General features: G+C 45.6%; 1 protein-coding gene across 1 annotated transcript in view; it reads right to left on the bottom strand.

The window, feature by feature from the left end:
* Window positions 1-26,856, bottom strand: part of CDC42BPB (CDC42 binding protein kinase beta) — a 903,752-nt gene that overhangs the window by 773,178 nt on the left and 103,718 nt on the right. The window contains exon 3 of the mRNA XM_069207298.1: window positions 23,631-23,714. Coding sequence (XP_069063399.1) covers window positions 23,631-23,714 — 84 coding nt within the window. The remainder of the gene's footprint in view (window positions 1-23,630; window positions 23,715-26,856) is intronic.

The raw sequence follows: 26,856 nt of genomic DNA, 5'->3' as shown, positions 1-26,856 counted from the left end.
CGTTCAAAGTGGTTACCCAGGCAGTTTTGGTCCTCAGCCCCTACAAAACGTGCTGGGGTGGCGATACTCCTGTCAAGGGCCTTCCCTGGTGAGGTGGTAGCTAGGATACATGAGGTACAGGGTAGGTTCCTGGCTCTTAGGATGCGGTGGGGGGCTTTTTCTTTACTATTGCTACATTATATGCTCCTAATGTGCAACAAGAAACCTTTATGAGGCAGGCCATTTCCCCAATGCTTATTACCCCTGACAGGGCTATTTTGGTGGGGGGATATTTTAACCTGGTTATGGACAATTAATTGGATAGGTCTGGGCATCGCTTTGGGCAGACTGGGGCACTGTCTGTGGCCAGGAGGCAGTGGTTGGCTGAATGTGGTCTGGAGGATGTTTGTAGGAGGGCACACCCTACACTTAGGGACTATTCATTTTATTCTGCGGCCTCTAAGTCGTATACATGTATTGATTTTTTTTCTGGCCTCTGCGGAGTTCACCTCTCGAATTATTGAGACCACAATCGAGCCCCGGGCCCTAACGGATCATGCACCCATTACTCTGGAGGCGAATCTTGATATGGGGCGCGTGGGGAGTCCGAGTTGGCGCTTTAGAGATACCATATTGCAGAGCAGAGCCGCTGAGGAGGCTTTGAGGCGCGTGATAGTGGACTATCTTAGGTTTAATGATGATGGGAGTACTAGTTTGGAGGCACTGTGGGAGGCTCTCAAAGCAGTAGTCCGAGGGGAAGTAATGTCACTCTCAGCTAACCATAAGAAAGCAAAGAAGGAAGAAAGAGCAGTGGCGGCCTTAGAGTGCTCCCATAAATACACTGGTGCACCTACAGTATGGAGAGAGCTGGAGAGAGCGCGCCAGCAGTTGAAACGGCTAGACTGGGATAGGGCAGAATATGCGATAGTGCGGCTTAAACACAAATACTATATTGGGAGCAATAGATGTGGAAGGCTCCTTGCGCACCGGCTGAGAGTGCAGCGCTCCGCTACGGTGATAAAGATGGTACGCTCCCCCTCTAAAGGGGAAGTGCGAAGGGACGACCAAAGGGCAGAGGTCTTTGCCGAGTACTATAGGGAACTGTACGATGCGGACGCTCGGTGTGATGTGGATCCTGCCGCTTTCCTCGCGGACAGCACAATTACTCCGCTTGGGGAGCGTGAGGCGTCCTCCTTGGACCAGCCTATAAGGGTGGAAGAGGTTATTTCTGCGATATCACGTCTAAAGGGTGGGAAATCCCCTGGCCTAGATGGCTTCACAGCACTTTTTTTTTTTTATAAAACTTTCTGTCCGGAGTTGGCACCGGTTTTGGCACAGCTCTTTAACTCCTTTCGTGTGTCTGGGGTACTCGCGCCTAGTATGCTGGAGGCTACCATCACGGTCATCCACAAGCCCAGGAAAGATCCAGAAGAGTGTTCTTCGTACAGGCCCATCTCGCTTCTGAATATAGACGCCAAGTTGTTTACTGGTATTTTGGCTCATCGCCTCAATCCCTACATGCCGGGCCTTATAGATCCGGATCAGGCGGGTTGTATACCCCACCGGCAATGCGGCGACAATACGAAGCGCCTTCTGCATTTAATAGATAAAACTGGCAGATCGCGCAGGGAGGCGCTTCTTCTTTCTATTGATGCAGAGAAAGCGTTTGATAGGGTCCATTGGCCCTATCTTTTTCAGGTGCTGGAGCGCTATTGGTTGGGGCCTGAATTCAGGACCTGGATTCAATGCATCTATCGCTCACCCAAGGCTGCGGTGCGGGTTAATGGAACTCTGTCCTTGCCGTTTCCGGTTGGTTGTGGAACACGTCAAGGGTGCCCGCTTTCCCCTCTACTATTTGAGATGTATATGGAGCATTTTGCTCAGCGCCTTCGTGACAACCTCCTAGTCTCTGGCGTTAAGTTTGGGGGCGATCATCACCTTATTAGTCTATATGCAGATGATGTGATCCTTACCCTTGCGGAGCCCATGATCTTGCTGCCAGCCTTTATGGGGGCCCTTGAGGAGTTTGGTCGGGTTTCTGGGTTTCGTGTGAATATGCGGAAGTCGCAGGCTCTTAGTCTGTCCACTTCTCCCGACCATGTAGAAAGCTTGAAGGCCCGTTATCCCTTCATTTGGTCGACGTCGAAGGTACCCTATTTGGGTATTGAACTGGGGACTTCTGCGGCTAAGACAGCGAGTTTAAATTATGCCACGCTATCTAGGGAGGTTTTGTGGGACCTTGGGAACTGGGGGAAACAAACTCTCTTGGTTGGGCAGGGTGGCGGCGGTGAAAATGACTGTGCTGCCGCGCATACTCTATGTCTTTCAGGCGCTTCCCCTGACTCCTCCGTCTCGAACGATTGCGACCCTCCAGTCTGCGGTTCTGAAATTTATTTGGGATGGATGACCGGCACGGCTCCCGAGGAATGTACTTTATCGCCCCAGAGAGGAGGGGGGTTTGGCCGTTCCCTGTCTTCTGCTGTATTTCCAGGCTGCTCAGCTGCGCTTTCTTTTGGAGTGGAGTAGGCCGCTCTCTGAGAAACAATGGTGTTTTATGGATCAGGCGGTGGCAGGGTCTCATATCTAGAAAGAGCCCTGGCTCCGACGTCAGCACAGGGCGCCCGGGCTCTACTCCTCCCCGATCACAGGAGCGATGTTCCATGTATGGGACGTAGTGGCACGACGGCAGGAGTTGACAACGTTTCCATTCCTTATGTCACCGATTGGTGAGAACCCTGACTTTGCGCCCGGCTTTCAGGTAGAGAGTTTTCGCAGTTGGTATGATGGGGGCTGCAAGAGGGTGGGGAGCCTTTTCCAAGAGAATGGGGTGATTCCTTTTGATCAGATGCAGGAAACGTATCGATTAACCGAAGCGGATAGACTATTGTACTACCAAGTGTGGCATTGGGCCCTCATGCCGGAGAATAGGGCTTTGATAGATAGGCCGCTTTCCCCGTCTGAGAGGTGGATAATGACAAAGAAGGACGATAGGTGGGTGATATCGGAGCTTTACCGATTTCTGCAGGGTGGGGAGCGCCCGCCAAAATCTAAGGGACAGCAAAGATGGGAGAAGGAACTGGGGAGGGAGTTCACAGAGGAGGAGTGGGACAATATATACTATATAACGCACCATACGGCCTAATGTGCTGCAGGGACAGAGACGGCATATAAGGTAGGTTCCTATTGGTACTATACTCCAGCAAGGATAAATGCATGGGACCCCGCTAAGTCAGTCCTTTGTTGGAGGGGGTGCGGTAACACGGGTACATTGGTACATCTCCTTTGGCACTACCCCAAGCTACAGAGATATTGGACGAGTGTCTTAGACGATATTCCTAGATTCCCATCGCATGTATTGCTGGGTTTGCCCAATCCTCTCACCTTCCCCCTTCGTTCGTTGAGAGGGCGACAGATGGCTTTGGCTCTCAATGCTGCCTTGCAGACGATTCTTGCCCTTTGGGGCTTGGACAGGCTACCGACGTATGGATCTTGGCTACAGAAGTTGTAGTTCATTTTGGCGATGGAGAAGCTTACTCTGGCTTCCTAACAGAGAGTGGGTGACATTTCTACGCTGTGGAGGCCTTTCGTTCAGATTTTATCTACAGAGTTTACTGAGCTGACGTGCCCAGCATTTCAGAGTTTTGGGGCTGACCCGAGAGGCCTAGAAGAGTGACTTGATCCATGGGGCCATGGGAGGGGCGAGGACATTATGGTGAATGGAGCTGTGATGGTGGGGGATTATTGAAGGGTGAAGCATGCATGCGAGGAAGCACGGTTATTTTATGTTATTCTCTATGTGGTTGCTCGGTGAGATCCTTGCCTGCCCAGAGGTCAATGTGAGCTGCGGTAGGCTGGGAGGAAGTTCTTCCCCAGGGTGAGTGAGGATGCTGCTAAATAATTCAAAATGCACGTTATGGGACCTTTGGGGCATGCCATTAATGAAATGATTGGAGGATTACTACAGAGCTGTATTGTTTTGTGTGTTAAAAATTTCTAATAAACAGATTTGATCCATAAAAGACATAGACAAATTCATCAAAAAAACTGTTTGACAAAGAATTGGAACTGAAGAATTGATGGGGAAATGACACAAGTATTCTAAGGGGAAGATGCTATTCCCTTCCCACATGACACAACACTTTGGTTTCAAAAGTTTGAGTAAATCAAAGCACCCCCATAGAAGTGGACAATAAGTTCAGAAATGTGAACAGAGTGCATAATAGGCACATGGGGCTAACAGTCTCTGAAACCAATGCCACATATTCAGATACAATCACTTTTCAATAATCAGCAGTGGCACAGCATTAACTCCAACGGTTTGTTTAAACATCAACCATCAGCTAAATCACGTGTGGGAACATGCCAATGATTTATGTGTATAACATCTCCTCTTGTCATGGCATTACACACACTGAGTAAACATTTAAGGTCATAACCTCAAAACTACAACTCCCGCCTGCTTAAAAATGATTCTTGCATGAAGCACATCATTCTATTCGTATATCTCCCCCAGACTCTAGGGTAACCAGAGCAGTTCTCACTAAAACTGATTTGATTGTCAATGCTCAACTTACTCTTTTTGATGAATATCTAGCTATGGAAAAAAGGGCCACCAAGGACGTTTTGGGCAAATAATCGTTTCTTGGTCTGATCAGGTACACAGAAGATGTCACCACAGAGTGCAGCATGAGCAGATCGGAATGTGAAGAGTTCCATCTCCTACAGGTCTCTTGACACAGGAAACAAGGAGGTCTCATTCCTCCTCTTGTTCCGAAAGGATCACAGTCTTGCATGAATTTCCCTAAGGATCAACTGCTGACTCCCGGTATCACTGTTGTACTCTCTAGCATTCACCATTGACACTCAAAGACAATGTGGAGGTCCTTTGGGTACTTGGGCTCGAAGCTGAGCTATCCTTTGATGTTGAAATCAAGCTCAATGTTCAGAATGTCGCAGTAAGTCAAGGTTTCTCCTTAGGTTTTCTTCACATCAAGTGAAACTTCCAAGATGCTCAGGCAGAAGCTGTGGCAAATTGTTCTGAGTTTCTTCAGTCAAGCAATTAGACAATAGGATGATCACTTAGATAAGTGTCAACAGAGGAGAGACCAACGCATGAGCCTCCTCCCTGACTGGACAATGTTTTTATCTCAGGAATAGCAAAACATTTTCCTGACATCTTCTATTAGCACCACATCTACTGGTTCTGATTCAGACAAGAGAGCATTCTACCTTCATTCACTGGTTCGACCTTCGTTTATGATCTCGCCTAGTGATGGTATAGTGGATTATCAAGGGGTAATCAGACTAAGACCCCAATCTAAATAGCATTACAAATTGAAAGAATATAAGATTCAGAGTTAGGCAGATTGGCAGCAATTAAAAGAATAGTAACATCTCTACTACTTAACAGGTGTCGTGTCCACTGTATTAATTATGATCTGAAATTAAATGCTGGATCAGTTTCAGAAAAGGATCATGATAGATAAATTGGAGAGGGGAAGGAGGACTACAAGGAAGAAATGTGTTGAGGTACATCAAGAATCATACTGACAAGGACCAGGGAAGCGCAAGGCGGTGCGAATGTGCAAAATATAATTATTTTTTTTAAAGTGAGAATCCAAAACATGTTAAACTCGATTCGTTAAGCTTTGGCATGAAAAAATTCCCTCTCGGTCTTATCTCTACTATGAAATATATCATGATATATATGGATGCACTGCTGACTATGAAAGGGTTAGTTTGCCCAACTGCAAAAGGTCAACAAATGTCCACTAATTGACATAAGAAGAAACTCATGTAAAAAGTTACAAACATTCTACCAAGATAGCCTGGCTTTTCCACTCACATCACTTTTAAGATACAACATGCAATTAGGCTGTCTGGGTTTTAAGGGAAAACATTCATGCCAAGCTTCCAGGGGTGGGAGGGGGAGGTGGGGGGCTTCATCATGTATTTAGGGAAAAGATCAGGAAGAATAGATATCAATTTCAAATATCACAGGTTCTCACCAAGAAAACTTTTGAATTGAAATCAAGCCACATCTATAAAGTCTCAACGTCAGATTTTGGATCATTCATATTGGATTGTGCAAGATAACTCCCAATGACAAGAACATTGTGTTTCAGGCAAATGACTGCCAGACAAATATGTGGAGTGTCTCCTTAAAAGAAATGTAAACTGCTAATGGAAACAGACTGAATTAATGAATGCAGTACCCCTAGAAAAACAAGGCATGAGCCTTTAGAACAATTATTACTATTAATTAATATCTTGGCAGAAAATCTTATACCATTTCCAGAGAGCTTCAAGAATTTAAACATATATTCCTCCCATGCAGCCACAATAGTTGCCATGTACTTCAATGCTCATTAAGCAGTTATACTCACCTCAAACATGACCCGGTCTACAAACACCATCACTTAGACAACTTCAAACTTTGTGCAGATAAACGGCACACACAGGCACAGGAGTATGAGAAATGAAGGCAATCTCTACTGTCTCTTGTGTTGCTCTTAAAACATAACAAGCATTAGCAACACCAATAGGTCTGGCTTGTGAATGAAAGTGCCTTCTGAGTCATTACTAAATGAGCCACCATAAACACACTGTCACTCATCTTGAACATATGCATACATTCATCCATTCACTGACTCATTGCTGCATTTATCCTCTGACACAACCACAATAAAAAAAACACAAACTCAACAACATATGCACGAGAAACTAAAAGAATACAAGTAGAAAAAAGAAAATATGCAGCTGTCTAAATGCGGCGGGCACATCCTCGAAATAACGTTGCTATACAGACCAACAGGTTTCCATCGTCCAGGGCACTCTAAATAGTCTTATGTTTTTTAAAGTTCCAGCGTATCCGGTTCATTTAGAATCAAAATGTTGGGACACCGTGATATGGTAAGACAATGATACGCTGAACAACAGCATTTCATAGTGGGTGCCTGGTTCAGAGGGATGCAGCACGCTGCAAATGCGATGAGTGGCAAGCAAGGGATGCATTACCACTGCCTGGAGAGCCGCATTACCCTCTTAAGAAAAATTACAATAAAAAAAATAAAGCTGAGAAACTAAAGGACAAAATTGAAAACAAAAGGAAAGCCAACCATCCCAGACACTGTACCGTGCTCATGTTCAGGGGGGCTGAGCACACATGATCATAAGCTGCAGTCATTCACAGGGCAACAAAGCCAGTGACTGACATGAACTGAGCCATTACCCATGTAACTCATTATCATGGGTGGAAGCAGAGAGTAAGTGACACTCTGACAGACCAAAGGCAGAACGGAGCTCATCCAAAGGCTCCCTATGTACTTATATTGATATATATGGATGTATGTATTTAACAATTTCCTTTTACTATAAGACCTTGTCAGACAGCTAAGAAGAGATTCTAGCAAGAATTATTATAGTGCAAATTCTCTCTCCCTGGGTTGGTAGGCGGCACTAACATCAAAATTCTACCCTGCAACTGTAAACTTTTCATAATAAACCGATTAGACCTATGTCATTGGAAATATTCTTCTCAGTGAAAGCAGTACTAAATTTGAGCTGATGGTTTCCGCTGCTCTGCATTGGGACTTAATTGTCAACACCATCACTTAAAAGTCCAAAGATTTTTGTAAAAAGTAGCAGAGTTTTTCCGAGAAAAAAAATCAAGCAGATCCATGTTGAATATGTACAGGAGGTTAACAAGCTTATTCCTGCTCTCAAAGTTACCTCCCAGGAAGTGCCTGCCGAGGCTTAATTAGTAAAGCTCTCTCCTCTTCCAGCAGATAGAATTAAAGCTCTTCTGGCACGACCCCCTCTGGCTCTCCTGATGACCCTTGCCCGCCTAAAGTGCTGCAATTGGTCATGGGTATTATCGGAGCGTTTTTGAAGAAAGTTTATTCTCAGGTGCTGGCATCTGCAATTTTACCCCAGTATTGGAAGGAGGCGATTGTGATTCCACTAAAGAAGAAGCCCGATAGAGATGCGGGTATGAGTTCTAGTCTCTGACATTTCCTTTGTATGTTTTTCAGATCTTCTGAAAACCATAGGGCTGAGACGGCCCTCTTGCCTGCCACTAAGGGTTGAGCCAGGACCAGTTCTTTAACAGCAGAAGAAAGCCATTTATTAAAATTCACTGCTAGGGATTCAAACTCCATTAAGGGGTCAGTCTGAGATTTAATCAGGACCTCTCTTAACTCCCCGCTATAAAGTTTACTCCATTTCCTCACGCTAATAGTTTTATCTCGGATCCTTTAACAGCCTGCTTCTTGGATACTTTAAATAATACTGCATAATGATCTGACCAGCTAAGCTGGCTACTTTCCTCTACCGTCAGATCTTCCGGATAGGAAAAAATACCATCAAGTGTATGGCCTGCTTTATGTGTGGCCAAAACAACTTGTTGGGAAGGGGTACAACTTTGCATAAAATCTAAAAGGACACCGTTATCAGTATCATCCTGTTTCTCCAGATGAAAATTGAAATCCCCTAGAATTGTACAGTTATTGCTTGTAATGAGGGGTTCAAGCACCTGATTTCACTTCATTAAGCACTGTGTTCTAGGACCTTGGGGGGGCGATATTCTAGTAGTCCTGCCAGTAACTGTGAGCTGTTGGATCGTATCCTAAAGTGCCCTATTTCACATCCTTCAGTAGGCAAGGATGGAGGTGGTCCAAGGGAACAAGACAACCTGTCCCTATAAATAATCGCCAAACTCCCTCCTCTCCAAGAACCTCTATCCATCCTAGCAATAGCATAACCCAGAGGGATAGCAGTTACCAGGACAGGCCTTGAATACTCTTTAGCCCAGATTTCAGTTATGAACAAGCAGTCAACCTTGGTTACATCAATCAACAGTGCTTCGACATAGAACTAGCGTTGGCCACAGCGCATTTGAGAATGTTCTTCTCTGATTTCGCCTTCCCCTTCTGCCTATCTCTGTCCTCCCCCACCTCATGGACCAACTGCAGCCAGGGCATGCCCCCTTCTTCCCGTTATCAGGTTCTACCAACTTGCAAGTTACCCCTGAATCAATGTGGTCCGAGTTGAGCAGAGCCAGCCTCAAATAAAATACCCTAGATTTACCTGGCTCGTGACCAGCAGCCTCCCTGGACCCTGACAGCGTCCAGGCATGGATGAGCGCAGACAGGCTTGCCAATGGCACGCGCGCTTAGAAGTCGGGCCGACAAACATAAGAGGAACGCTAGCGCACTACCTAATTGTAGGAGGCTGGCCTGGCTTGTAGTGGGTACCAAGGGGTACTTACACTCTGTACCAAGTCCAGTTATCCCTTATTAGTGTAGAAGAGGTGTTTCTAGCAGCTTAGGCTGATAGAAGGTAGCTGTAGCAGAGCAGCTTAGGCTGAACTAGGAGACATGCAAAGCTCCTACTATACCACTGGTGTCATATGCACAATATCATAAGAAAACACAATACACAGATATACTAAAAATAAAGGTACTTTATTTTTATGACAATATGCCAAAAGTACCTCAGTGAGTACCCTCAGTAGGAGGATGCCAAATATACACAAGATATATGTACACAAACCAAAATTATTCAGTAAATAGCAAAAGGAAGTAATGCAAGCAATGTAAAGTTACAGTAGATTGCAATAGGAGCACATAGGTATAGGGGCAACACAAACCATATACTACAAAAGTGGAATGTGAACCACGAATGGACCCCAAACCTATGTGAGCTTGTAGAGGGTCGCTGGGACTGTAAGAAAACAGTGAGGGTTAGAAAAATGCCCCCCCCCCCCCCCCAAGACCCTGAAAGGTAGGTGTAAAGTGCACCTACAACCCCCAGAGAGCACAGAAGTCGTGATAGGGGGATTCTGCAAGGAAAACCAACACCAGCAATGCAACAACAGTGGATTTCCGGGCCTGAGTACCTGTAAGACAAGGGGACCAAGTCCAAGAGTCGCGACAGTGTCGAGAGTGGGCAGGAGCCCAGGACATGCCAGCTGAGGGTGCAAGGAAGCTGCCACCGGATGGAAGAAGCTTTGTGTTCTGCAAGAACGAAGAGGACTAGGAACTTCCCCTTTGGAGGATGGATGTCCCACGTCGTGAAGAAGCTTGCAGAGGTGTTCCCACGCAGAAAGACCGCAAACAAGCCTTGCTAGCTGCAAGGGTCGCGGTTAGGGTTTTTGGATGCTGCTGTGGCCCAAGACGGACCAGGATGTCACCACTTGGATGAGGAGACAGAGGGGGCGCCCAGCAGGTCAGGGAGCCCTCACAGAAGCAGGCAGCACCCGCAGAAGTACCGGAACAGGCACTTAGAAGAGGAGTGAACCGGAGTCCACCCGAAGTCAGAAAAGGGAGTCCCACGACGCCGGAGGACAACTCAGAAGGTTGTGCACTGCAGGTTAGAGTGTCGGGACCCAGGCTTGGCTGTGCACAAAGGAAATCCTGGAAGAGTGCACAGGAGCCGGAGCAGCTGCAAATCACGCGGTACCCAGCAATGCAGTCTAGCGTGGGGAGGCAAGGACTTACCTCCACCAAACTTGGACTGAACAGTCACTGGACTGTGGGAGTCACTTGGACAGAGTTGCTGAGTTCCAGGGACCACGCTCGTCGTGCTGAGAGGGGACCCAGAGGACCGGTGATGCAGTCTTTTGTTGCCTGCGGTTGCAGGGGGAAGATTCCGTCAACCCACGGGAGATTTCTTCAGAGCTCCTGGTGCAAGAAGGAGGCAGGCTACCCCCCAGAGCATGCACCACCAGGAAACAGGCGAGAAAGCCGGCACGATGAAGCGATACAAGGTTGCAGTAGTCGTCATTGCTACTTTGTTGCGGTTTTGTAGGCGTCCTGAGCAGTCAGCGTCGATCCTTTGGTAGAAGGTGAAGAGGGAGATGCAGAGGAACTCTGGTGAGCTCTTGCATTCGGTATCTGAAGAATTCCCCAAAGCAGAGACCCTAAATAGCCAGAAAAGGAGGTTTGGCTACCTAGGAAGGAGGATAGGCTAGTAAGAAAGGTAAGAGCCTATCAGAAGGAGTCTCTGACGTCACCTGCTGGCACTGGCCACTCAGAGCAGTCCAGTGTGCCAGCACACCTCTGAATCCAAGATGGCAGAGGTCTGGGGCACGCTGGAGGAGCTCTGGGCACGTCCCCTGGGAGGTGCAGGTCAGGGGAGTGGTCACTCCCCTTTCCTTTGTCTAGTTTCGCGCCAGAGCAGGGCTGGGGGATCCCTGAACCGGTGTAGACTGGCTTATGCAGAGATGGGCACCATCTGTGCGCATCAAAGCATTTCCAGAGGCTGGGGGAGGCTACTCCTCCCTAGCCCTGACACCTATTTCCAAAGGGAGAGGGTGTAACACCCTCTCTCTGAGGAAGTCTTTTGTTCTGCCTTCCTGGGCCAGGCCTGGCTGGACCCCAGGAGGGCAGAAACCTGTCTGAGGGGTTGGCAGCAGCAGCAGCTGCAGTGAAACCCCGGGAAAGGCAGTTTGGCAGTACCCGGGTTCTGTGCTAGAGACCCGGGGGATCATGGAATTGTCCCCCCAATGCCAGAATGGCATTGGGGTGACAATTCCATGATCCTAGACATATTACATGGCCATGTTCGGAGTTACCATTGTGACGCTGTACATAGGTAGAGACCTATGTACAGTGCACGCGTGTAATGGTGTCCCCGCACTCACAAAGTCTGGGATATTTGCCCTGAACGATGTGGGGGCACCTTGGCTAGTGCCAGGGTGCCCACACACTAAGTAACTTTGCACCCAACCTTCACCAGGTGAAGGTTAGACATATAGGTGACTTATAAGTTACTTAAGTGCAGTGGTAAATGGCTTTGAAATAACGTGGACGTTATTTCACTCAACCTGCACTGGCAGGCCTGTGTAAGAATTGTCAGATCTCCCTATGGGTGGCAAAAGAAATGCTGCAGCCCATAGGGATCTCCTGGAACCCCAATACCCTGGGTACCTCAGTACCATATACTAGGGAATTATAAGGGTGTTCCAGTATGCCAATGTGAATTGGTGAAATTGGTCACTAGCCTGTTAGTGACAATTTGGAAAGCAGAGAGAGCATAACCACCGAGGTTCTGGTTAGCAGAGCCTCAGTGAGACAGTTAGTCATCACACAGGGAACACATACAGGGCACACTTATGAGCACTGGGGCCCTGGCTGGCAGGGTCCCAGTGACACATACACTAAAACAACATATATACAGTGAAATATGGGGGTAACATGCCAGGCAAGATGGTACTTTCCTACACAACCCCCCCTACCCCCCCCCCCCCCAAACGAAGGACAATAAGACTAGCCATGAACTGATGAGTCTTCATTGTCTAAGAGGAAATATCTGGAGAGTCCATCTGCATTGGAGTGGGTACTCCCAGGTCTATGTTCCACTGTATAGTCCATTCCCTGTAGAGATATGGACCACCTCAACAATTTAGGGTTTTCACCTTTCATTTGTTTTAGCCAAAGTAGAGGTTTGTGGTCTGTCTGAACAATGAAGTGAGTGCCAAACAGGTATGGCCTCAACTTCTTCAGTGCCCAGACCACAGCAAAGGCCTCCCTCTCTATGGCAGACCAACGCTTTTCTCTAGGGGTCAACCTCCTGCTGATAAAAGCAACGGGTTGATCCTGGCCCTCAGAATTGAGTTGTGATAAGACTGCCCCTACCCCTAATTCAGATGCATCAGTTTGAACAATGAATTTCTTGGAGTAACATGGGCTTTTTAGGACAGGTGCAGTGCACATGGCCTGTTTGAGCTCCTCAAAAGCTTTCTGACAGCTAGCTGTCCACAATACCTTTTTAGGCATCTTCTTGGAAGTGAGATCATTAAGTGGGGCTGCAATGGAGCCATAGTTTTTAATGAATCTCCTGTAATACCCAGTGAGGCCTAGGAAGGCTCTCACCTGGGTCTGTGTTGTAGGGGGAACCCAATCAATGATTGTTTGGATTTCCCCCTGAAGTGGTGCAATCTGTTGTCCACCTACCAGGTGTCCCAGATAAACCACTTTCCCCTGCCCTATCTGGCACTTTGAAGCCTTGATAGTGAGGCCTGCCTTTTGCAGGGCCTCCAAAACTTTTCACAGGTGGACCAGGTGATCATCTCATGTGGAGCTAAAGACAGCTATATCGTCCAGATATGCTGCACTAAAAGCCTCCAACCCTTGCAGGACTGTATTCACCAACCTCTGAAAAGTGGCAGGTGCATTTTTCAAACCAAAGGGCATTACTGTGAATTGGTAGTGTCCTCCAATAGTCAAAAATCCAGTTTTTGCTTTAGCATCCTCTGATAATTTGATCTGCCAATACCCGGCAGTCAAATCAAAGGTGCTTAGATACTTGGCAGATGCCAGTGTATCTATGAGCTCATCTACCCTGGGTATAGGGTGAGCATCAGTTTTTGTTACCTGGTTGAGACCTCTGTAGTCTACACCAAACCTCATCTTCCCTTTTTCCATCTTTTGAGTGAGGCTTTGGTACAAGCACCACAGGAGAGGCCCATGGGCTTTCAGAATGTTCAACCACTCCTAAGTCAAGCATTTTCTGAATTTCTTGCTTTATGAAGTCCCTGACATGGTCAGGCTGCCTATAGATTTAACTTTTGACAGGCAAGCTGTCTCCAGTATCAATTGTGTGTTCACACCAAGATGTGGTGCCTGGCACAGTTGAAAAGATTTCAGAAAACTGACCTAGGAGATTTATGCAGTTGTCTTTCTGCTCTGCAGTAAGACAGTCTGCTAAAACTACACCTTCCACTAAAGCATCATCTTCAGTGGAAGAGAAGAGATCAGGGAGAGGGTCACTCTTCTTCCTGTCCTTCATCTGTTGCCATGAGCAGGGTGAGATCAGCCCTGTCATAGTAGGGTTTAAGGCGATTGACATGGAGCACCCTAAGGGGACTCCTGGCAGTGCCTAGGTCAACCAAGTAGGTGACCTCGCCCTTCTTTTCAACAATGAGATGGGGAACACTCCATTTGTCTTGGAGTGCTCTTGGGGCCACAGGCTCCAATACCCACACCTTCTGTCCCGGTTGGTACTGAATCAGAACAGGCTTCTGGTCATGCCATTGCTTTTGGAGCTCTTGGCTGGCCTGAAGGTTATTACTGGCCTTTTTCATGTACTCCGCCATTCTGGATCTTAGGCCAAGTACATAGTCCACTATGTCTTGCTTAGGAGCTTTTAAAGGTTGTTCCCAACCCTCCTTTACAAGTGTTAGGGGACCTCTTATAGGGTGCCCAAATAGGAGTTCAAAGGGGCTGAAGCCCACTCCTTTCTGGGGTACCTCCCTGTAAGCAAAAAGGAGGCAAGTTAACAGGACATCCCATCTCCTCCTGAGTTTTTCAGGGAGTCCCATTATCATACCTTTGAGAGTTTTATTAAACCTCTCTACCAGTCCATTTGTTTGTGGATCATAAGGTGTGGTGAATTTGTATGTTACACCACATTCCTTCCACATGGCTTTCAAGTATGCAGACATAAAGTTGCTACCCCTGTCTGATACAACCTCTTTTGGGAAACCCACCCTGGAAAAGATTCCCAGGAGGGCTTTTGCCACTGCAGGTGCTGTAGTGGTCCTTAGAGGAATTGCTTCAGGATATCTTGTGGCATGGTCCACTACCACCAAGATAAACCTATTGCCTGAAGCAGTAGGAGGGTCAAGGGGGCCAACTATGTCAACCCCTACCCTTTCAAAGGGAACCCCAACCACAGGCAGTGGAATAAGGGGAGCCTTTGGAGTGCCACCAGTCTTGCCACTGGCTTGGCAGGTCACTAAGACTTACAAAAATCTTTTGTGTCCTCTGACATCCTAGGCCAGTGAAACAGGGGGACAAGCCTTTCCCATGTTTTTATCTGATCCAAATGTCCAGCCAAAGGAATGTCATGTGCTAGAGTTAGGAGGAACTGCAGGGGAATGACCAATCTCCTGGCTGCTCCAGGTTTTGGGTCCTTTGCCTCTGTGTACAAGAGATTGTCCTCCCAGTAAACTCTGTGTGAGTCACTGACATCCCCATTTTGCTGTTTGACAGCTTGCTGTCTGAGACCCTCTAATGTGGGACAGGATTGCTGTGCCACACTCAGCTCCTCCCTGAAGGTTCTGCACAGGGTGGAAATTCTTCTTCCTCAGAAGTTGAATCATCTGTAGAGGGAGGGATAGTGGGTAGGGATTTACCCTTACTAACCCTAGCTTTAGGGAGCACTTGGTCCATTGTTCCAGGATCCAAGTCACCCTGTCCTTTTTGCTTTTTGGCCTGAGCCCTTGTTAAAGCAAAAATATGCCCAGGAATGGCCAGCATTGCTGCATGAGCCTCCAACTCCACTTCTGCCCAAGCTGATGTCTCTAAATCGTTTCCTAGTAGACAGTCTACAGGTAAATCTGAAGCAACCACAACTTTCTTTGGACCAGTAACACCCCCCCCACCCCAGTTGAGATTCACAACAGCCATGGGGTGGCTAAGAGTGTTGTTATGAGCGTCTGTCACTTGGTACTGGTGACCAAGTAGGTGTTGTTCAGGGTGTACCAGTTTCTCTATTACCATGGTAACACTGGCACCTGTGTCCCTGTGGGCCTGAACCTCAACACCATTTATTAGGGGAATTTGCTTGTACTTATCCATATTAAGGGGACAAGCAACGAAGGTGGCCAAATCAATGGCACCTTCAAAGACTAGCACAGCCTCTGTGGTCTCCCTAACAAGACCAAGCCCAACTAAATTATCAAAAGTGAGCCCAGCTACTCCCTTGGATTGGCTATTAGTAGGTTTGCTCCCACCACCACTGCTATTACTAGGGGCACTAGAGATTGCAGTAGGGGTTGTGGTAGTGGGAAGTTTGGTGCTTTTCTTTGGACAACTGGCATCAGTTGTCCAATGGCCTTTTACTTTACATAAATAGCACCAAGGCTTTTTTACTTGATTAGAAGAGGATTTGGACCCACCACCCCCACCAGTGTTTTTGTGGCCTGATGAAGACTCAGTATGTTTACTTTTGTCCCCACCCTTGTCAGAAAACTTACCATCCTTCTTCTTGCCATCCTTGTCACCCCCTGTATGAACGTTTCTGTTCACTCTTGTTCTGACCCATTTGTCTGCCTTCTTTCCCAATTCTTGGGGAGAGGTCAGATCTGAGTCCACTAGATATTGGTGTAACAAGTCAGACACACAGTTATTCAGAATATGCTCTCTCAGAATTAGATTGTACAGGCTTTCATAGTCAGAAACTTTACTGCCATGTAACCGCCCCTCCAAGGCCTTCACTGAATAGTCAACAAAGTCTACCCAGTCTTGTGAGGACTCTTTTCTGGTTTCTCTTTACTTAATCCTGTATTGTTCAGTGGTTAAGCCAAATCCATCCAAGAGTGCATCCTTCAAAACTGCAAAATTATTGGCATCACTTTCTCTCACAGTAAGGAGCCTATCCCTACCCTTTCCATTGAAAGATAGCCATAGAATAGCAGCCCACTGCCTTTGAGGGACCCCCTGTACCATACAGGCCCTTTCAAGTGCAGCAAACCACTTGTTAATGTCATCCCCCTCCTTGTAAGGGGGAACTATCTTATGCAGATTCCTGGAATCATGCTCTCTCACAGGATTGCTATCAGGAATACTGCTGCTGCCGCCATGGGGTCCAAATCCCAACCTCTGTCTTTCCTTCTCTAAGTCTAGGGATTCCCTGTCTAGAGCCAGCTGTTGCTGCTTAAGCTTCAGCCTGGTCTCTTCCACTCTCAACTTGTTGAGTTCCCTTTCTAACATTTTGTCATCAGGGTGGGTGGGTTGGGAATGTTTTGACACAGAAGAAATATTGGAATGAACAGAGGGAGACCTGTCCCTAACAGCTGGCACTCTAACAACCTGGCCTTCAGGAACAAAAACATCCCTACTATGATGGGAGCTTCTATTACTACCAGCATTGCTATGAGGTCTGCTAGGGGGTAGGTTTGGAAGAGAACCCTGTACACCTCCCACAAGGGTCTCCCCTGGGTCAGAGTGTGAGCTATCTACTAACCTTTCTGATGAAGACCCACCCTGGGCCTTATCATTCTCAATGAGCATGTTAGATAGAAATTCTGTAGAAGGGTTCTTTCCTACCACTAAACCTCTATCAATGTAGAGACTCCTTAGGCTCTTAAAGTTAAGATTGTCATATGTTGTATTCACCATTTTAAGAGAAGTTCCTACATCAGACATGATAGAAGAAGGTTTAGGGACAGTGAGAAGAGAGAAAACGTTTCAGGACTTTTTAAAGAATAGGGGGGAAAAAACTTTTTCAAACTTTTTGAAAGTTTAGAAGTACTTTTCAGCACTTAGCAGATAGTGTAAGAGAAGAAAAGCAAAACTTTTTGGTTAGGTGTACATACACTGAACTTGTTTTGTTTATTTTTCTCTTCTGAAAAGTACAAAATGACAAAGTGGTAAGTAGTTACAAGTACTTATCCCACCGCTGCACAACCAATGTAGGAGGCTGGCCTGGCTTGTAGTGGGTACCAAGGGGTACTTACACTCTGTACCAGGTCCAGTTATCCCTTATTAGTGTAGAAGAGGTGTTTCTAGCAGCTTAGGCTGATAGAAGGTAGCTGTAGCAGAGCAGCTTAGGCTGAACTAGGAGACATGCAAAGCTCCTACTATACCATTGGTGTAATATGCACAATATCATAACAAAACACAATACACAGATATACTAAAAATAAAGGTACTTTATTTTTATGACAATATGCCAAAAGTATCTCAGTGAGTACCCTCAGTATGAGGATGCCAAATATACACAAGATATATGTACACAAACCAAAATTATGCAGTAAATAGCAAAAGGAAGTAATGCAAGCAATGTAAAGTTACAGTAGATTGCAATAGGAGCACATAGGTATAGGGGCAACACAAACCATATACTACAAAAGTGGAATGCGAACCACTAATGGACCCCAAACCTATGTGAGCTTGTAGAGGGTCGCTGGGACTGTAAGAAAACAGTGAGGGTTAGAAAAATAGCCCCCCCCCCAAAGACCCTGAAAGGTAGGTGTAAAGTGCACCTACAACCCCCAGAGAGCACAGAAGTCGTGATAGGGGGATTCTGCAAGGAAAACCAACAGCAGCAATGCAACAACAGTGGATTTCCGGACCTGAGTACCTGTAAGACAAGGGGACCAAGTCCAAGAGTCGCGACAGTGTCGAGAGTGGGCATGAGCCCAGGAAATGCCAGCTGAGGGTGCAAGGAAGCTGCCACCGGATGGAAGAAGCTTTGTGTTCTGCAAGAACGAAGAGGACTAGGAACTTCCCCTTTGGAGGATGGATGTCCCACGTCGTGAAGAAGCTTGCAGAGATGTTCCCACGCAGAAAGACCACAAACAAGCCTTGCTAGCTGCAAGGGTCGCGGTTAGGGTTTTTGGATGCTGCTGTGGCCCAGGAAGGACCAGGATGTCGCCACTTGGATGAGGAGACAGTCAGGGAGCCCTCACAGAAGCAGGCAGCACCCGCAGAAGTACCGGAACAGGCACTTAGAAGAGGAGTGAACCAGAGTCCACCTGAGGTCAGAAAAGGGAGTCCCACGACACCAGAGGACAACTCAGAAGGTTGTGCACTGCAGGTTAGAGTGTCGGGGACCCAGGCTTGGCTGTGCACGAAGGAAATCCTGGAAGAGTGCACAGGAGCCGGAGCAGCTGCAAATCACGCGGTACCCAGCAATGCAGTCTAGCGTGGGGAGGCAAGGACTTACCTCCACCAAATTTGGACTGAAGAGTCACTGGACTGTGGGAGTCACTTGGACAGAGTTGCTGAGTTCCAGGGACCACGCTCGTCGTGCTGAGAGGGGACCCAGAGGACTGGTGATGCAGTCTTTTGTTGCCTGCGGTTGCAGGGGGAAGATTCCGTCAACCCACGGGAGATTTCTTCAGAGCTCCTGGTGCAAGAAGGAGGCAGGCTACCCCCCAGAGCATGCACCACCAGGAAACAGGCGAGAAAGCCGGCAGGATGAAGCGATACAAGGTTGCAGTAGTCGTCATTGCTACTTTGTTGCGGTTTTGCAGGCGTCCTGAGCAGTCAGCGGTCGATCCTTTGGTAGAAGGTGAAGAGGGAGATGCAGAGGAACTCTGGTGAGCTCTTGCATTCGGTATCTGAAGAATTCCCCAAAGCGGAGACCCTAAACAGCCAGAAAAGGAGGTTTGGCTACCTAGGAAGGAGGATAGGCTAGTAAGAAAGGTAAGAGCCTATCAGAAGGAGTCTCTGACGTCACCTGCTGGCACTGGCCACTCAGAGCAGTCCAGTGTGCCAGCACACCTCTGAATCCAAGATGGCAGAGGTCTGGGGCACGCTGGAGGAGCTCTGGGCACCTCCCCTGGGAGGTGCAGGTCAGGGGAGTGGTCACTCCCCTTTCCTTTGTCCAGTTTCGCGCCAGAGCAGGGCTGTGGGATCCCTGAACCGGTGTAGACTGGCTTATGCAGAGATGGGCACCATCTGTGCCCATCAAAGCATTTCCAGAGGCTGGGGAGGCTACTCCTCCCCAGCCCTGACACCTATTTCCAAAGGGAGAGGGTGTAACACCCTCTCTCTGAGGAAGTCTTTTGTTCTGCCTTCCTGGGCCAGGCCTGGCTGGACCCCAGGAGGGCAGAAACCGGTCTGAGGGGTTGGCAGCAGCAGCAGCAGCTGCAGTGAAACCCCGGGAAAGGCAGTTTGGCAGTACCCGGGTTCTGTGCTAGAGACCCGGGGGATCATGGAATTGTCCCCCCAATGCCACAATGGCATTGGGGTGACAATTCCATGATGCTAGACATATTACATGGCCATGTTCGGAGTTACCATTGTGACGCTGTACATAGGTAGAGAACTATGTACAGTGCACGTGTGTAATGGTGTCCCCGCACTCACAAAGTCTGGGATATTTGCCCTGAACGATGTGGAGGCACCTTGGCTAGTGCCAGGGTGCCCTCACACTAAGTAACTTTGCACCCAACCATCACCAGGTGAAGGTCAGACATATAGGTGACTTAAAAGTTACTTAAGTGCAGTGGTAAATGGCTGTGAAATAACGTGGATGTTATTTCACTCAGGCTGCACTGGCAGGCCTGTGTAAGAATTGTCAGATCTCCCTATGGGTGGCAAAAGAAATGCTGCAGCCCATAGGGATCTCCTGGAACCCCAACACCCTGGGTACCTCAGTACCATATACTAGGGAATTATAAGGGTGTTCCAGTATGCCAATGTGAATTGGTGAAATTGGTCACTAGCCTGTTAGTGACAATTTGGAAAGCAGAGAGAGCATAACCACTGAGGTTCTGGTTAGCAGAGCCTCAGTGAGACAGTCATCACACGGGGAACACATACAGGGCACACTTATGAGCACTGGGGCCCTGGCTGGCAGGGTCCCAGTGACACATACACTAAAACAACATATATACAGTGAAATATGGGGGTAACATGCCAGGCAAGATGGTACTTTCCTACACTAATCCTCCCAGAGTCGCACCTAAAATGGCCACCAAACTGATGTAAAATGGGCTCCAACAGGCCCACCAGTCCCGCCCACTACCACTTCCAGGTTACAGCAAAAACAAAGATAAATGCCCTCCAATACAGTCCCCACTAAAATATGGTGCAGTGCAGTTAAAAAAGCAGGTAATCGGCAAAGAGCGTCCGATCGTACAATTCCTCAGCTGTACCTCTGTGTCAGCCAGATCACATCCACGCATCAGCCGCTTAAAGGTGGTGCCAACACACACAGGAGGAGTGCTATCTAATCCTCCCGTATTTGCACCCAAAATGGCCACCAAACTGATGTAAAACAGGCTCTAACAGGACCACCAGTTCCACCAACTACCACTTCCTGATTGCAGCAAAAAAACTGAGATAAATGACCCTCAACACAGTCCTCACTAAAATATGGCGCAGTGCAGTTGAAAGTGTAGTGCAAAGAGGTTCTGATCAGTACAATTTCCCAGCCATACCCCTGTGTCAGCCAGATCACGTCCATGCATCAGCAAAATTAAAAGTGGTGCTGACACACATAGGAGGAGCGCCACCAAGTACTCCCAGTGCCGCACCAAAATGGCCAAAGTGATGTAAAACAGGCTCTAACAGGCCCATCAGTCCCACTAATTACCACTTCCTGATCCCTGACTAATTGTTTATACACCTGCTAAACTACATAACTAAAATTTGATCAATTACACTCACAGATCAAATTGTTGTCTCCATCACCATTGATCTAAAGATTAATTTCCACAAACCTTCAGAGATGATTTACTGGAAAACTCCTTCAAAAACTTAATCCAGAGAATACAAACATATTTTCCTGTCCTTTTTGCCCCGAAGTCTCAGGCCAACATTTTTGCTAATTAATAAAAAAATTCCTAGATCCAGATTCTTCCACTCCATCTCTAAAAAGAGTTCACATTTCGTTTCAGAATACACTATTACCTATGCTTGTACATATTCATTTCCCAGAATAAGTAGCTAAACAGGCAGCGTATCAGAAGCTATGTTTCATATTCTTTAAAGTGGATAAAGACCCGCTTGCTCCACAAAATATTCGGTCTTATTCCTTTACTGAATGTTGAGTTTAGTTATATGTTAATAAGTCTCATCACCAAACTTAACTTTCCATAATAATTAAACCAAAAGAAAATGGGATGACTTGCTTTCTTAAACACTAGACTATTCAAAAACTACATCCTTTTAGCAATTGATGTAACCTGCGTAAATGATAGCCTTATATTTAATTCCTCCTCCTCTTTCCCCACTACCATAAGCCTGGGGTGAAATTCCTTCATATGATCTTGTATAGGATTACATTTTGAAGTATGACAAAACTAAAAGTACCTTTAAAATATCACCAGTAACAGTACAAATCAAGGCATTCTACACACTATTTTGTCTGAACACCATTGTAAATAAAAATCATTCAACAGCAACACTGCAAAACATCTATAAACCTACGTATCTATTAAGGAAAACCTAATATAGGAAAATGTTACAAAGATTTAACAAATGTGTCCTTTCTCAGTTTGTTGCAGCGGGGCTGACTTACCATTAAACTAAATTATTGTCCTCTACATTGTTTCATTCTCCGCCTTACTCTGCAGACATTTTACTAGTATAGCAGATAATATTGAAAGTACAAAATCATAACCACCACCATTATGAAATTTACTAACAACCATAATTTTGGCAATGACTCAAATCTAAAGTCACAAATAATCCTAAACATCTGCAGAGTATGCTCCATAAAAACGTGCTTACTGAGCAAGATGGCAGCAAAATGAGGATAATGTGGAACTTGACCTTCAAATCTCAATTTAACAGCAATTCTTAGCCTCATGCATGGTCTACAGCACTCATTTATTCCATAAGGTCCTCAACCAAACAATTTTTCTTTATTTATTGGTTTCTTAAAGATTGGCCAAAGTTGTCATAATGAACTTGGACAGTTATTAGACATTTTATACAAAAAAAGAGTTCTCCATGGAACATTCGCTCTTTATTTGTCCATCTCTCAAAAACAGCTTGCTGAAGGTAGGTGTTTAATCTTAAATGTATTTGCAGCAAACCCTTACTGAAGCTTACAACTTCTTGTTCTGTGCTCCTTTCAGTTGAAATGTGCACTTTTGCTTTCTCTATTCATGCCCATTACTCCCCCAGCCATTCTATCTACTATTCTTATTTTCCCATCTTGATCTCCTTCTGCGTACTTCTTTCTTTTCTCTTCAGTCTCCTTGCTCTCTCTCTCTCCTCACCCCTACTCATTCCTCATCTTACACTCCCACCATGACAGCACTTTTCCTGTCCTCACCCTCTTCTTCTCTGTCCTTTGATTTTTTAATATGCTTCCCCCCTTGTTTTGTGTGTATTGCCTCTAGGACTCTGCTCTAACTTCCGTCAATCTGTTCTTCTGTCCGTCTCCTCTGGCTTTTTGCCCACTCATCTCCAGTGCCTTACTGTCATCTCACTCCCAACTGCCTGTGCATGCTTTCCTGTCTTGTGGTTTAAAAAAATCACAAATTAACTGTTGTATATAAGGCATAAAAAGAAATATGCCTTTAATAGTTTCAATCTCTGTCCTTAAGCTGGCAGAAAACTATAAAACTCCTACAAGTCCCCGTTATTTAATGAGAACCTTCACAATGCATAGCAAGAAATCATCTAGTTACAATGATCTACTCCACAATCACATTAACTTTCTGGAGAATGACAGAGAGAATAGCAGTGTAATGCTTAGAAAAATCTGTTATCTCAAAATTCCGAAACCAGAATCCATACCCCTCTGACACTTTAGATTCCCAGGCAGTGTGGGCATTGTCTGATTTTAAACATATACAAGTCAATACACTCGGTCATGAAATTGTGCATTTTTTTTAATAGATATGAATAGATCACAGAGAGCAACTGGGAAGACAATGTGTAAACTTAGAGCTCAGGAAGTGAGGACGGCTGGCGTGGGGGGGGGGGGGGGCTACACACTATCAAATTGGATTTCTCTGACCCTCAGAAGTCAAGGTATTGAAGTTCAAAGGAGATGCAACTGTGTTGGTAAGAAGGTGAGCTGCAGTGCTTCGCGCTTACTGGAGAACGGAATCTGAAATGGCCAATAAAGGTGGCTTCAGTAATAAACTTCACAAGAAATTACAACAACGATACTAAATGCGTGAAAAAAGGATGTCAGTACTAGAAGGATGAAGAGTAGGGAATGAAATTACTCACCTCTGCCCTTTTCAGCATTTCCCATTTGTTGAGGATTTTCATAGCATAAATACGCTCTGTCTTTTTCATTTTAACGACAGCAACCTAGAAAACAAATGTCTTTATTAAAAAGGACAAAATTAAATGTTATGCTAAAAACAGAATTATTTGAACGTGGCTTGTTACAAACGTACCATTCTGAGGGTCTTTTTCACTTTCAATTGACAATTCCCGTACTACTGGACTCGCAAGATAAAATGAAATGCAAAGTCTGTTTTACAATGCTGGAATAGAAGTCACATAAGAGGAAGGGGAGAACTCGGTAAGTGCAGCATAACAACAATACAAAGAACTACTTTCCAAGGGCGTACAAGTTTACCAACAACGCCCCCGGACACTGCAGAAATATTTGAAATAACATAACACAAAGACAAGCCAAAAGATATGAGATGGAAAGAAACATGCTGGCCAGCAGCGGCCTATTGTACATCGCCAAGAATCATGCACATCTTGAAAGTTGTTCCAGGCTAGGAAATGCTTTTTAGTTTGAAGCTTCTGTCTCGTTTGATAACAACATCTTTGGGACATTTGAAAAGCTTCCCTGGAAATGTATTCCGCCTGTTGCTTACCACTGGCTTTGTGGTTTGTAACTCACATTTGCTTGCTTTCTATTTGCTGGCTTAATTTGTTTTAGGGTATCCAGCTTGAGTTCGTCCCTTCCCTTGCCCAAACCTTATTTACTGTATTCTTCCACCACTACATGTCTGTAATATTGTTCCTATCTTGTCACATTCCGAGCATGCTTTGGCGCAATCTTTTTTGCCTCCCCCCATTACCTCCTTCTCCATGAATTCCCTCACTCCCACTCTTCAACAGTGCACCTCATCTCTCCATAGCCTTTCTCTGACAAACATTTAATTTTTGCTACTCATAGTTCAACCAAAAAGTTATTTTTAAACACACCCACCTGTCCAACGCCACTACTTTATGCCAATATACTATTCCCCACACTAAGCTACTATGCACCACTGAACTCTTTGCCAATGCACTTTACACCACTCCACGCTACTCTGCACCACTGCACTCTATGCCACTGTACCCTACTGTGCACCACTTTCCTCTACTCTGAAACAATCTACTCTAAACCACTGCACTCTGCATTATGGCCAACACCTCTCTACACCACTCTACTCTGCACCTCTGCACCACTGCACTCTACGCCGCACCATTCCCAGCTGCTTCACTCCATGCTATGCCACTCTACTCCACTGCACTCTACTCTGTACCACAACCCTCTACTCTACATCAATCTACTCTAATCTACTTTGCACCACTGCACTCTATGACACTGTACGCCACTCAATTCCACTCTGTGCCTTTCCACTCTACGCCACTGCACTCTGCAACACTCTATTCCACTCTGCACCACTCTATTCCACTCTGCATCATTCCACGCCACTCTATCGCACTTTATGTCATTCCAGAGGCAGGCTATATCTTACGAGCTGGTTGCCATCAGTTCCAGAAAAACGTTTTTATCAAACGCTCAAGATCACTTTCTTATGTTTGATAACAGAATAAGTTAACCTTTTTGTTTAAAAGCAGAGGTGTAATGCTCCTTGACAAAGGAGCTTTGTATACAAATGTAAAAAGAATTTTCCAGCTGTGGGACTTTTAGGCAGATCTCCTGGATAGGTCTATGGGGCACCAAAAAGTGAGAGTGGGGTATCGTCCCCAATTCTTGGTCATGGATTATTTGGAAAACTGGTGTAAAATATGCATTTTTAAATCATATTTTACCGATACTAAAAACCGATCTGGATTCAAAGGTTATTGCGTACAGACCTACGGTGCTATGTGGTTTTGAAACGCTTAGTACCAAACTGCTATTTTTAAAAGAAATTAAGCGACTTACTGTCACAGACAGGTTTATTACGGGGCTCCCTTTGAATAAGTGTTCTTGGGGAAAATAATGCTACTTTTACAGTACAATGTGTCAGTGACACTGATCAAAAGCTGACTGATTTTGTGGACATTGTTACAAGTGATATATATGCTATGTGCCCATCAAATTAATTATTATATACACAATTATCACAAAAAGCGCAAAATGTTGATTTGACAGCACACAAGACCAGTAACAATAGCCAGAGGATTAAAATAATGCCATAGGAAAAGGGAACTGAAGAGCTGAGGGATCTCTTTTTAAAAAAAATTATTTTCTTGGTTTCCTGAAAATTACATTCTGATTTCCAATTAAAAATATAACATATAAAATTAGACAGATTAACCTTTCAAAATGCATTCAATTCATATTGGGCCAGATGTATCATTAATTCCAGTAGCGATTACCAAACTGCGTTTTTTTGCAAATCTCAATTAAGTAATCGCTATTGGAATGTATGAAACTCAAGAAGTTTCATATAGCAATTCGCAAGGGCTCGCAAATGGACCTACCTCATTAATATTCATGAGGTAGGTTACAATTTGCGACCCATTGGGAATGGCTACAATCACAGGGACGGTGGCCTGCTGGGCTCAGCAGACCACCATGTCCGTGATTGCTTTTAAATAAAGCAAACTTTGTTTTATTTTCCTTTTAAATGCAGCCCGTTTTCCTTAAAGGAAAACAGGATGTGTTTAAAAAAGAAAATTGTAAAGTTTTCTTTTCATTTTGTAAGAGTAGGCAGTGGTCCGTGGGACCACTGCCTGCTCTTAAAAAATGTTTTTGCATGCATGCATTCACAAAGGGGAAGGGGTCCTTTTGGGACCCCCTTCCTCTTTTGCAAATGGGTTACCACAAATTTGAAATTGGTGGTAACTGCGATTGTTTTGTGACCGCAATCATGGTCACAAAATCATACATACCTGTGCGATTCAGTATTAGGAAGGGACGCCCTTGACACGCCCCTTCCTATTACCGAATCGCAAATTGGACTTGATACATACCAAAATGCATTTTTGCAATCACAAACAGCCTGTTGGGCCATTTCCAATCGCAAACATTTTTGATACATCTGGCCCATTGTGACTTATTGAAATCAACTAGTCATATATGAGACGTGCATAAAATATCTCCAAGTTGTAAGAAACCTCTTTGTACTTTCCCCCCTTTTGCATACAGAATTTATTTAATGTATACTTTATGAAGCTTGGTAAGCCGCATTTGAAAATCTGAGGGCTTTCCAGTGATTCATGATCACAGGGTGGGCTAATAATATCGATATAAACCACCAGGTGCCAGGCA

This window comes from Pleurodeles waltl, chromosome 9, assembly GCF_031143425.1.
Source record: "Pleurodeles waltl isolate 20211129_DDA chromosome 9, aPleWal1.hap1.20221129, whole genome shotgun sequence".
Lineage (NCBI taxonomy): Eukaryota > Metazoa > Chordata > Amphibia > Caudata > Salamandridae > Pleurodeles > Pleurodeles waltl.
This window is presented reverse-complemented; position numbering and strand designations above follow the sequence as displayed.